The 12,684-nt window shown below is 45.8% G+C and overlaps 1 protein-coding gene across 1 annotated transcript in view; it reads left to right on the top strand.

Moving 5' to 3' along the window:
- Nucleotides 1-678: 678 nt before the first annotated feature.
- Nucleotides 679-12,684, top strand: part of INTS3 (integrator complex subunit 3) — a 37,438-nt gene continuing 25,432 nt past the window's right edge. Inside the window, exons 1-3 of the mRNA XM_004436069.3 lie at nucleotides 679-1,445; nucleotides 8,851-8,934; nucleotides 10,062-10,145. Coding sequence (XP_004436126.1) covers nucleotides 1,302-1,445; nucleotides 8,851-8,934; nucleotides 10,062-10,145 — 312 coding nt within the window. The 5' untranslated portion in view covers nucleotides 679-1,301. The remainder of the gene's footprint in view (nucleotides 1,446-8,850; nucleotides 8,935-10,061; nucleotides 10,146-12,684) is intronic.

Below are 12,684 nucleotides of genomic sequence, written 5' to 3'. Positions count from 1 at the left end.
GACTTTAATGGGTCAGTCCCGGATACTCAAAACAAAGATGAAGGTGATTCCGTCATTTAGTAAATTTTTGCCAGAGCTACTGCTGGCACGATTCTAATGATTTGGTTTGCACAAGTGGGTCCATGCACTTTTTTTTGGCAACGTCTGGATGTTAATTGCACTTGCGTGAGCTCATACACTTGCTTGGGTGATGCACTCCGGAAGCTGCCTCCATACTATCTGATGCCGTTTGCTCTAGGACTGCTTAAAGGTTAGGGGTCCGCTCCCTCGCCCTGGACTGCTAATTCGTAGCTAGGCTTCGGCTTTCCCAAAGCCACCCAGGAACAGTGCCCCAGTTCCTTACCCAGCCAAGCTCCAGAAAGAGTGAGGTAAGGAGGGCGGAGCCCAGCACTGCCCAGGCGCGTCACTGCACGCAGGCGCAGCCTCTTCTTCCTGATCGTCTCGCACTGCCACCCCACCTCCGGGAAGTCGTCCCGTCCCGCCCCCCGGGAGGAAAGGAGGAATGCGATTGGGCACTCTGATTGTCTATCAGACCAGTCTCTCTTCTCCTCAATACCATTGGCAGCCGGGGAAAAGGCCGGCCGGCCATCGTCGGCCTACTCCTTCGAGACACAGCGCCACCGCGGAAGCCGCTATTGGCGGAGGCCAGGGAGCGCGACTGCTCACTTCCGGCGCAGGCCTCCACGATTCCCCCTCCCCAGCCGTCGCCCTCAGCTTTCCCACCCCCCGCCCTTCTACCATGGCCGCTTCTGTGTCGTGTAGGGAGCAGCTGGTCCTCCGTGTCCTCCTATAGCGCTTACTGCCTCACCCTCACCCCCTGGGGGCCGGATCCAAAGGAACCTCGCTCCCCAACCCTTGGGGCACCAGCCAGGAAGATTTCCCACCCCCTACTTCAGGGGCAGGACTCCTCTTTCTCCCACCTCCTGAGGCAGAAACTTAGGGTTTTCCCTGCTTCTCTTAGGGTCAGAAGCCAGAAAGGGCTCCCCTTCCACCTCTTCAGGGGCGGAAGCCTGTCCTACCCTTCCCATAGGGGCGCAGACCCTCACCCCAGCATACTTAGGAGCTAACGGCTTTTCCTCAGCACTGCCACTCCAGAGGCAGGACCTGGGGGCGTCCACCTTCGCCCCCTCCACAGGAGCGGCCGTTCGGAGAGGAGGGAGCAGTGGAGAGGACAGGGACCCTTTCCCTCCCCTCCCCCACTTGTCCCTCTTGCCCCCAGTCCCTGGCAGCCCGGATTTCCTCATTTCTAGGACTTCCAACCCATCCCCTCCCTGGCCTTTTCCCGTCTCCTGTCTGCAGCCATGGAGTTACAGAAGGGAAAGGGGGCAGCAGCAGGAGCTGCTTCGGGAGCAGCGGGAGGTGGAGGAGGAGCGGGAGCAGGAGCCCCAGGAGGGGGGAGGCTGCTACTTTCAACCAGTTTGGATGCCAAGGATGAGTTAGAGGAGGTAGGTGTGGGGGGTGGGGAAGGGAGTTAAGAACTTGGGTTGAGGAGGGATACTGGAGCGGATACGGGGTGGGGGTGGGGGAGGAGGCCTTCAAGTTTTTCTAAGGCAACACAAACATTGCTCCAGACTTCCTGCTCCTGAAGGAAGAAGTGTGGGCCAACTTCCTGGACAGGTTGTCATAGCAACAGCAGCCACTAGTATGAAAATGGGTTGGGGGATGTTGATGAGGAAGGGATATGGCATCTAAGTCTACTGAATTTATTCTTGACGTTCCTTTCCACATACGGGCCACAGCTATTTTTAATATTTACTCTGCTTCAGACTTAGGTCATATATGGAGGTGAGAAGTAAATAAGTGGTGTAGGTGTCTAAGGGGCTGCTAGGAGCTTGCAGCAGACCTTGGACCCTCCTGTTAGATAGTATTGACTTCGTGTAGACACAGTCAGCCTCCAGTGATGTTAACTGGGCATTCAGAATAAGTGAAAACTTAAGGAAGAGTGAGTAGTGTTTAGTTAGGTAGCATCAACTACAGCAGGGGGGTGAGGGGGTGAGTGGGACCTAGGGGACTCTCCTTCAGAACCAGATAGCACACACAGAGAGAACACATAGATGGGAGAGCCGGTAGAGTGAGGTGATGTGGTGGACCCAGATGGGAATTTCAGACTACAAGATAGCTAACCCTCCCCTCCCCATCTTGTTCCTTTTGCCCTGCCCCTGACAGTCCACAGTTGATCATGTACTGTATCCCTTTCTACTGCTATACACGAAGAGACACTCTTAGGAATATGAGACCCAGAACTGGTACATGATTGCCTTAGGAATATGAGACCCAGAACTGGTACATGATTGCCTTAGGAATATGAGACCCAGAACTGGTACATGATTGCCTTAGGAATATGAGACCCAGAACTGGGACATGATTGCTGAATTGTTTTTACAATGTAATACATTCAACATGGTGGTTATCCAGGGACAGGATGAGTAAATTAGCAGGCTCTGGCTCTTCACTGGCCACTTCCTTGCCTCTAACTTTGTCACTGCCATTTGTAAGGTATTAGAGGGTGGCCAGGCAAGTAGGTGGAATTCATAGTTTACATTTGAAGAAATGTTGGTTCAGATACAAGATGGTGGAACAGATATGCAGAAATAAACTTTGTGAATCAAGAGGTGGCTGGATAGCAACTTTATGGATTATCCACCAGCAAATGTCTACTCACAAACTGGCTTCCCGTCATGCTTCTATCCCATAAGGCTATGTATATTTAGATAACTCAAAGTTTGTTTCCTGCTGTTGTTTTGTCAGCTAAAGTAGATATAATTAGGAACATAAACCAGGCTTCTACAAGTAACGTATTCCCCCCAAAAATAGAAATGACTTTAGGATTGCCTGGCAATTTGAATTATCCACTTTTTTAGAAATGGCCACTGTCATTGTCAAAGTGTTTATTGAGCCCTGTGTTCTAGTAGTGGAGCTCTAGAACTGTAGGAAGAAAATAGCCATCTGCCTTTGATCCCTCCACCACTTTGGGTGGAGGGGAAAAGACCCCAAGGGGTGGATGAAAATCTGTTTATTCCCCACCCTGATTACTAGAGGGTCATCCTGCCTCTGCTCTCCTTTGTACCACCAAGTAGTACAGTATCCTGTTCCTCTGAGCAGTGACGTCTTTGCTAATAAACGAAGTGATATGGCAGGGGGGGACCACAAAAGAGAGGAAGCATTTATTTTCTTGCTTTTTTAGACTGTCTGAGAGTGAACTTTCAACTGTTTCCAGGGAGAAGGGGGAGGGAGGGTCTCTTTTTTTTTCCTGATATCCTTCATGCTGTAGATGTTTCCCAGCATGTCTCAGGCTCCCCTCTTTCCTTCTTTGCCCTTTGTCCTTTGCATTTGAATTTTCCAGCACATTTTCTTGCTGCTCTGTTTTTAACCCCATGTGTGTGGTTCCTGCTAGACCAGAGTATCTCCAAGGGCAAGACTTATTGCCTTCTTCCTCTGGGTCTCACCACAGATCTCTGCACACAGAAGTAATCAAAGCCTGATGTTAACTGACTGATCTCTGCTTGTTCTGGCTTGGTGATTTTCCAACACAGGCCTACCTATTGCCCAGGAACACAGAGGTAGCTTCCTGACCATATATGCTTACTGTGTGCTGAGTCTGATAGGAAAATAGGGAAGAGGGAAACCCAAGATCTGCCTTCCAGAGCTTATCATCTAAAGACTGAGTTAACACACCCACAAGGAAGGTAAAAAAAAACAAAACAAAACCAGTTACAGTAGTGAAGAAACTGGGGTCATTATAGCTGGGCATGATGAGGAAAGGCCCTTTAGATGCCTGGAGTATGAGGTACTGGTGAAGAGCATCCTAGGCAGAGATTGGGATTCTTGTACCCGAGGGAGCATTTGTTGTATCCTTTCTTCTGCTTGGCCCTGTTCCTCTCTTTGAAGGGAGAATTCTTGCCCATCCCCATCCTGATTTGGGGAATGAGGTAAAAATAGTGCCAGAGACTGGAGGCATTTAGAACATGTAGCTCCTCATCTCACAAGCCTTTGCAGCTCCTGGTCATTCCTCTGCCGAGAAGGACCCAGTCCACTTTGAAGTCTGGCTGAAAGCAGGGGCTGTGGCCCAAGCAAGTCAGAACTTCCTCCTAAGCTATGGACAGGTCTCAGGGTTGCATTTGGTTAGAGGTCTGTCCCCTCCAGGTTTTCTCCAAGGAATAATTCATATCCTGTCTATGAGGACTCTCCAGGGAATGGGCTTTGAGTCATCTCTAATTTTTTTTCCTTAAATCCTCATTTCACATACAAGTGACTCTTGGTTGCAGAATACTTGGAACCCAGCTGGTTCAATAACTCTTTACTAATGTGGGTCCTTGGGGGGACAGTATTTAATATGCACTTTTTACCAGACTGTATGTTCACCTGGCTGAGGGAGGGGAAACGGAGGTTAGGGGGATCCCTCTGACTTCAGTCTCCAGCTTCAGGTATATACTGGCAAACTGGAAGGCCTTCCTCCCTGCTCTGCCCCCACTCCATCTACTGCTGCTGTCATGGAAACCATGGTCAGGTAGTCCTACTACTAGAAAAATTAATTCAGGAGCTCTTAGAGATGGTAAATATTTACTCAGCTCTCTGAGGTGCTGTCGTGGAAGGCTTACTCTGAACAGAGCCAGTCTGCCAGCAGTTGCTGGCAACTGCACGTAGGATTCCATCTGTGCTAAGGGCCTCTGGAGACTAGGGGAAGAGGGGTACTGCTGCTTGATTGCAGGGATTTGGCCTCCTGTGGCCCTCTTTGAGGGGATGTGGCCCTTCTGTCGCCCAGAATGGCTTGTAATTCTCCCATCCCTGTTTGGAAAAGTAATTTCTGTAGTTGGGGAAGAGTAGCATCTTTTATACCTCTGTTGCCTGGAAAGGACTGGTCTTCACATTTCGTTCTTCATTGCTTTTGTCCACGCATCCAAATTCTGGACTCTCCCACTTTCTACATCCTTAGCTGGGCCTCTCTGTTCCAAGAGGCCACTTTTCTTCTTGGCTGGGCAGTGACCCATAGAATTGCCTCAGGCCTCTGAGTGAAGTTTAGAATATCGAGGAGGGGCCTAGAGAAACCTGGTTCAGTCCAAAGTGTCTGTGTGTTACATCACAGTTGGAGACTCGGCCAGCCCACAGGGCTGTGTGTCCAGCTTTTGCAGGAGGATCTTGGTGTAGGGTCCATCAGTCAGGCCTCCTCCCCTCTCGCCTACCCTTTCCTCTTCTAGAAGGCGAAAGTCGAGGTTGAGTAGGAGAGGAAGCTTTTCAGCCTGGTCAGGGACTTATCCATGTCCTGTAGTAGGAGGGATCAGTTTTCAAGAGTCTTTGAGGACATGCCATTGGAAGTAGTGGGGGGTCTGGTCCTCATAGATTTAGTTGTGCAGTTGCTGAGCTTCCTCACAAATGGAATAGATTCTAATTCAACTGAGACTGTGTGCTCACATAGATTATCTCGTTTAATCCTCGGAGCAACCTTGTGATATAGACTTTATCTCTGTTTTTCAGGTAAGAAAACCAGGGTTTAGAGAGGCTAAGTAACTCACCCAGGATTAGCCTAAGGCTAGCAAGTGGTGGAGGGATCCTTCTATACCGTGCTCCTCAGTTTACTCATTAGCTAGCTGCTGTGTGACTTTTCTTGCATCCCTGTTGACTCAGCAGAGATACCTTCCTTTGAGTAGGAAGCCATATCTAGAATTTTAGGATGTTATGCTGCTGCTTGTTCACCATCTCCCTCCACTCTGAAACTGCTTGTTCACCTAGGCTGGGTAAACAGGTCCCGTCAGCGTCCTCCCCCCTCTCCAAGCTCCCACCAAGAACAGTCTGGACCTAGCAGCTGGGGGAACTGATCCTCTAGTCATTGATAACTATCTTGGGTGGAGAGAGATAAGATTTAAAAAGAGAAAATCCAACTGAGGTTTTTCCTTCCCTCCCCTTGTCATATAGGAGCTGGACTAAGTAATGACGGATCTCAGAGCTTGTGGGAGAGGTGGGTCGTGAGACTCACAGCTCAGCTTTCATGTGATCTCACAGCTCCTTTTCACAAGTACGCAGGTGCTGTTTATTAAGGCTGAGTGTGCTGCTCTGACCTAATTTGGGGGATAGTCAGACCTGAGGTGGGGCTGTGGGACTATTTTAGGTTGAAGTTTTGTAGCTGTGGGAGCGCCTTAGCTTCACACACAGTTCTACCCTGTGCACCCTATACTCTTGGACAGGGCTGGTTGTAGACAGGCTTAGGGTGATGGTTAAAGGAGGAATATGATTGTCTTTTGTTCCTAGACCTCTTTCCAGTTGTCCTTGTTTGTCAGTTCCTCACAGTGCTGCAGTAGAACCAGTTCTCAGCAAGATGTTCTGGGATGACCTCTTGGATCAGGGGGAAGTAAATTGCCTGCCTTTGTCCCTGTTGTGCCAAGAACATCATCACTGGGTATTGGGAAGTGGTTTTCCTTAAACCGTTTTTGGGTTAATTCTCGAGATAAAGTTTGAGGGGCTGGCCTGGTGGCATAGTGGTTAAGTTTGGAGTACTCTGCTTTGGCGGCCCGGGTTTGTGGGTTCGGATCCTGGGCATGGACCTACGTCACTCATCAAAGCCATGCTGTGGCAGTGACCCACATACAAAATGGAGGAAGATTGGCACAGATGTTAGCTCAGGGCTGATCTTCCTCACCAAAAAAGAAAAAAAAAAAGATAAAGTTTGATAACGGTGGTGGTGATAATGGAGAGGCTCACTGACTTAATATGAGATAAATTTTGTCAGTATTTTCTGAGTATTTAGTATTAAATACTGCTGTGGAACAGGAACCACTGACTAAGATCTCCTTAGGATGTTGAGCACATGCCATGGTGGAGTTGGCCTTGAAATTAGAGTGGTTCTTAGATGGGCTTTAATGCAGCCTTCACCACCTGTGTTTGACTAGAGACCCTGGCGGGTTTTAGTTTGACATTTTGTTCTCCATTAGTCCTTTTCTTTCCTCACACTCATTTTTTTAAGTTTGTTTTTAATTTTGGGGGTGTACATTTCAAACATGAAAAAGTGGAGAGAATAGTATAATTCCCCTGGAGCCATTGCTCTGCTTCACTACTTATCAGTACACGGCAATCTTGGTCCATCTCTCCCCAGTCTCCTCTGGATTATTTTGAAGCAAATCCAAGATATATCATTTCATCTGTAGATATATATGTCTATGAGAGAAGGGCTTTTTTTTGAAGCATAGCCACAATATCGTGCCTAAAAATATTAACAGTAATTCCTTAATGTAATAAAATACTCATTGTTCAAATCGATCATCTCATAAATTCTTCTTATAATTGGTTTGTTCAAATCAGTAATCAAACACGAACCTGAATGTTGCATTCAGTAGATATACCTCTTTAATTTCATAATAAATTTATTTCAAAATAATTTCAAGCTTAGAGAAAAATTATAATGCATAGGACTCTCATATACTCTTCACCCAGATTCAACAATTATTTTATTTATTTATTTATTTATTCTTAATTTTTTTTAGGAAGATTTGCCATGAGCTAACATCTACATACTATTATTTTAATAGATACATACTATTATTTTAACCTTTTGAGAGTAAGTTGCAGCCGTGTTTCCAGTTAAGATTTAAATACTACAGTCGGTAGTATTTTCTAAGAACAAGGGTCTTCTGTTACATAATAACTGTTCTGTTACCAAGATTGAAACACTTAACGTCGATATGTTACTATTATTTATAGTACCTATTAAGATTTTACCAGTTGTCTCAATAATGTCCATTATAGCAGTCTAGGATCACATGTTGCATTTGGGTATATTGTCTCTTTAATTCTTTAAAATGAAACAGATTCTTAGTCTTTTCTTTTTTTTTTGAGGAAGATTGGCCCTTTGCTAACATCTGTTGCCAATCTTCCTCTATTTCTTTTCTTTTCTCCCCAAAGCCCCAGTGCATAGTTGTGTATCATGGTTGTAGAGTGGTAGCTCTTCCATGTAGGACGCCGCCTCAGCATGGGCTGATGAGCAGTGAGTAGGTACACACCCAGGATCCGAACCGGCAAACCCCGGGCCGCCGGAGCAGAATGCACAAACTAACCACTACACCACCGGGACAGCCCCCTAGTCTATCTTTGTCTTTCACGATCTTAAACACTTTTGACAGGCCATTTATTTTGTAGAATATCTCTCAATTTGGGTTTTCTGAAATTTCTTCATGATTAGACTGAGATTATTAATTTTTGGCAAAAAAAACATAGAAATGATGTTATAGACTTTTCAGGGCACCATATCAGAAGCAAGTAGTGGCAGGTGTCAGTTTGTCTCATTATTGGAGCTATTAAGTTTGATCACTTGGTTAAGGTGGTATTCCTCAAGGATTTCCTACAGTTATTACTTTCCCTTTATAATTAATAAGTATTTTGAACCTATGTAAATATCCTCTTTCTTGTGAAAGTTTCACCTCTGGTTTTAGCATCCATTGATGATATTTACCTGAATCAGTTTTTACTCCCATCATTCCTTCTGCATTTATTAGTTGGCATTCCGCCGTGAGGAAGAGCTTTCCCTTCTCCTTTATTTGTTATGTCTGTATCTCTCTATCAGTGCAGACTCATGAATTCTTATCTTATTCAATGGGTTATAATCTTAAGCCTCTTTTAATACATGGGTTTCCCCCTCCCTGCTTTCTTTCCTTGCATTTTATATATTAAAGAAACCAGGTCACCTGTCATGGTTTCCACATTCTGGATTTTGCTGATTATATCCCTCTGGTGACTTTACTTGTAAATTGGTAGTTAGATCTAGAGGCATGATGAGGTTTAAATTTTTTAAAAACTTTTTTGGGGCCAGAAATACTTCATTGATGGTGTGTGACTTGGTCTGAATTTTTTCTTACCCCTTCACAGAGGTTGGAAAGATGCATGAGCATTGTGACTTCGATGACTACTGGTGTCTCAGAGAGAGAGGCCAATGACGCCCTCAATGCCTATGTGAGTATAATGCTCTCCCCATATCCATTTCTGCTTCTTTGACAGCTTTGAGATGTGATCAAAAAGATAGAAAGACTTAAAGTGGCTAGGAATTAGGGGACTGAAGTTAATGTCCTGACTCTCTGAACCAGGCTTCCCAACTCCTCTCTCTCTCACTATGGGAATCCATCTCTTGGAGCCTTCAGCATCTTTAAATAACTTTAAAAAATAACTCATAGTTCTATAGTGACTTTTTCTTTGCAAATCATTCTCACATATTTGATCTTTTACGTTTCCTAATCAGTCTGTGAGGCTGAAGGGATTTTAAATAGTTAGTACATGTAAAGGATTTAGAGTAATTCCTGGCACATAGTGAATGTTCAGTAAGTATTTCCTATTTATTATTAGTCTGTTATTCTTATTACATCTTCACCTTACAGATAGCAGAGGTTGAGGGATTTGCCCAAGGTCTCGACTTGGTAGGTGTGCTTGTGACTCCATGAATGACTCTTTGCAGCTCCCTCTCTGCTGAAGGCTGTTAAAGTCTGGTAAATGTGGTGGAGTCGATTTTTTTTTTTCAATTTTAAACGCTCTTTTTATTTTCTTCTTCTTTTTTTTTTGTGAGGAAGATCAGCCCTGAGCTAATATCCATGCTAATCCTCCTCTTTTTGCTGAGGAAGACCGGCTCTGAGCTAACATCTATTGCCAATCCTCTTCCCCCCCCCCCCCAAAGCCCCAGTAGGTAGTTGTCTGTCATATTTGTACATGCTTCTAGTTGCTGTATGTGGGACACGGCCTCAGCATGGCCGGAGAAGCAGTGCGTTGGTGCGCACCCGGGATCTGAACCCCGGCCGTCAGTAGCGGAGCACGCGCACTTAACCGCTAAGCCATGGGGCCGGCCCTCTTTTTATTTTCTGCTTCTGGCTTGCATCAAGCCTTAGAGAAAGAATAAGGGTCCGTCCTTTCCCTCCACCTCTCTCCTAAAACAGATGCCTCATCACTTTTAGGAGAAGGAAATCATCAGATTTAATAGTTGGTGATTCTCCTTTGCAGGTTACTCAAGAGTCCCAAGTTTTCTGGGAGAAAATGCGCTCAAGAGCTTTCTTCCTGTGAATGACACCTAGTTTTTTTCCTTCCTCGTATCCCAGGTATGCAAAGGCCCCCCACAGCATGAGGAAATCTGTCTGGGCCTCTTCACCCTTGTCCTCACTGAACCTGCCCAAGCCCAGAAGGTAAGACTCCCTGCTCTGGACCCACAAATTCTTCTCAGATATGATGTGGGAATGTGGTGAAACTTATGGTTTAACTGGCATAGTATCAGACCCTTTGACCAGAGCTGCATCACCTTGTTGTCCAAATACAGTTACAACTCCCTTTCCACTCTCAGTGAACTGATCATTTTCTGACTAAAGTCCTTTCTCTATCTCTAGATTCTGAAGCAAAAGGCAGTTCTGAGAGTGAAAGCATTTAAAGAGTTATAAATTTTAGATGTACAAGTCAAGGCTAAAAGAGTTGGGATTTAATTCAGAGAAGAGGAGAGAACAACTGTAACCGAGCCTATTGAGAGTCATTATCCAGAAGAGCGTGACCTGGAGTTTGCAGGTTCTGTCAGTGGCAGGTGAATAGAAAGCAGGCTTAACATGGCAGCAGGTAGGATTTAAATTAGACAGCTTAATGTTAGCTGATTGATGCAGTCATAATGTGGTGATTAAGAGAACACTGGAGGGGCTGGCCCGGTGTTGTAGTGGTTAAGTTTGCGCGCCCTGCTTCGGTGGCCCAGGGTTCGCAGGTTCGGATCCTGGGCACAGACCTACACACTGCTTATCAAGCCGTGCTGTGGCAGGCGTCCTACATATAAAGTAGAGGAAGATGGGCACGGATGTTAGCCCAGGGCCAATCGTCCTCAGCAAAAAGAGGAGGATTGGCAACAGATGTTAGCTCAGGGCTAATCTTCTTCACCAAAAAAAAAAAAAAAAAGCACTGGAGTCAGACTTCCTGAGGAAGACTGAAAACTGGTCTGGAGTTCTTCACAAACAGAAGAGTCTCCTTTATGTGGACTGATTTAAGAGGGGTCCTTCCTTGAGGTGAGGGACTGGGCAGGATAATCTCTTCAGATTCTGTTCTTTCTACAATGAAGTAGCAAAATCCTGTCTTTTGCCTCTCCAGATTTTCCCTTTCCAGCAATTCTGTGTCCTTTGTCTTGGCATGGTGGTTTGGAAGTATATGTCTGGTATCTGACATTAACTGTGTGACGGTAACAGAGAAGAGCCTGGAGTGGGAGAATTCAGTATTCTCCTTGGCCCTTCCTTAAACAAGTGGAGTGTGGAAGGAAACAAACATGCTCTGTGCCCAGCATTATGTTAGCCTCTATCTGGACAAGATCTCATTTAATCCTCTCAAAAAGCCATACAAAGTTGGTAGCTTTGTCGTCTCCCCCAAAACTGCTCTCAGTTTACCTGTAAGGTAACTGGAGGTCAGAGACATTGTTGTTTGTTCAAGGAGAACCAAAGGAATATCATTCCCGGGGACAAGGACAGGATGCCCGTGGGCCCCTGGCATAGCTCAGGGGAAGGCTTTATGGACGTGGCAACCTGACGTATTTGTACTCCTCTGGTGCCAACTGAAATAGGGTCTAGGGTGAGGATGGGTGGTGGGGCAGTAAGTATTCTCAAGTCCTTGGTTTCCCAGGCCATTTCTGGGCTGGCACCTTGTTGAATTAAATTGCCATTTCATTTTCATACTAAATTTATCATCAAGATCCTTGAAGACAAATGAATGTCTCTAATTTGGTGATGTTAAACAGTGATATGCTCCGGTCCAGCGCCTCTGTTTTAAAGAAATTGTTGGCAGAGATGGGGGTGAAGGGGTTGGAGTTAAGGTTTAATTTTCTCCTGTGGGTTGTTTTTTGTTTTTGTTTTTTTTTTATAATTTTATTTATTTATTTTTTCCCCCAAAGCCCCAGTAGATAGTTGTATGTCATAGCTGCACATCCTTCTAGTTGCTGTATGTGGGATGCGGCCTCAGCATGGCCAGAGAAGCGGTGTGTCGGTGCGCGCCCGGGATCCGAACCTGGGCCGCCAGCAGCGGAGCGTGCGCACTTAACCCCTAGGCCACGGGGCCGGCCCAGTCTCCTGTGGGTTTTTATAAATACAGTTTAAATCTTGTTTAGTCGTGTCAATGCAAATTCATCTTGCTTGCTAGTTTTTTGGTTTGTTTCAGGTAGAATCTGAATCAGCTAGGGTAAATCAGTAAACCTCAGTGAAGGAGGCAGGGTGTGTGTGGTGTTTCTAGCCCTTTGCCTGGCCTGGCAGTGAGAGGCCACAGGGCTCTGCATTATAAATGCTTATTATGTCATGAATTTAGCCATCCACTCACCGCAAGGGACTAGACACCTTGTCTTTTTTTTGTCCTATGACAGTTGTAAGAGGGAGGCCCAGGCCTTGGGTCTCATAGCTAGTCGACAACTGCACCAGGATTATGCTCACGTGCTAAAGATTTCCAAGTAAATCCCCTACCTGGGAACCTCCTAGGTTGATAGGCCCCCAGTCAGGCCTCTTCAGACAAAGGGGGTGGAGACAGGGAATTAGGAGGACACAGTTTTAGGCAGGGGAGGAACTATCAGGTAGTGACTCATTCAGAGACCTTGAGCCAGGTCAGGGTACGGTGGAAGAATTAGTGATGTATCTCTATAGTGCTTTAATCCTTTTCCCTAAAAGAGGGATTATCTTGTGAAATACTGTCCTGCAGAAGTTTTAGGTGGGAGTTACTGAT

Source organism: Ceratotherium simum, chromosome 2, assembly GCF_057802395.1.
Source record: "Ceratotherium simum simum isolate JZ-2026a chromosome 2, ASM5780239v1, whole genome shotgun sequence".
Lineage (NCBI taxonomy): Eukaryota > Metazoa > Chordata > Mammalia > Perissodactyla > Rhinocerotidae > Ceratotherium > Ceratotherium simum.
This window is presented reverse-complemented; position numbering and strand designations above follow the sequence as displayed.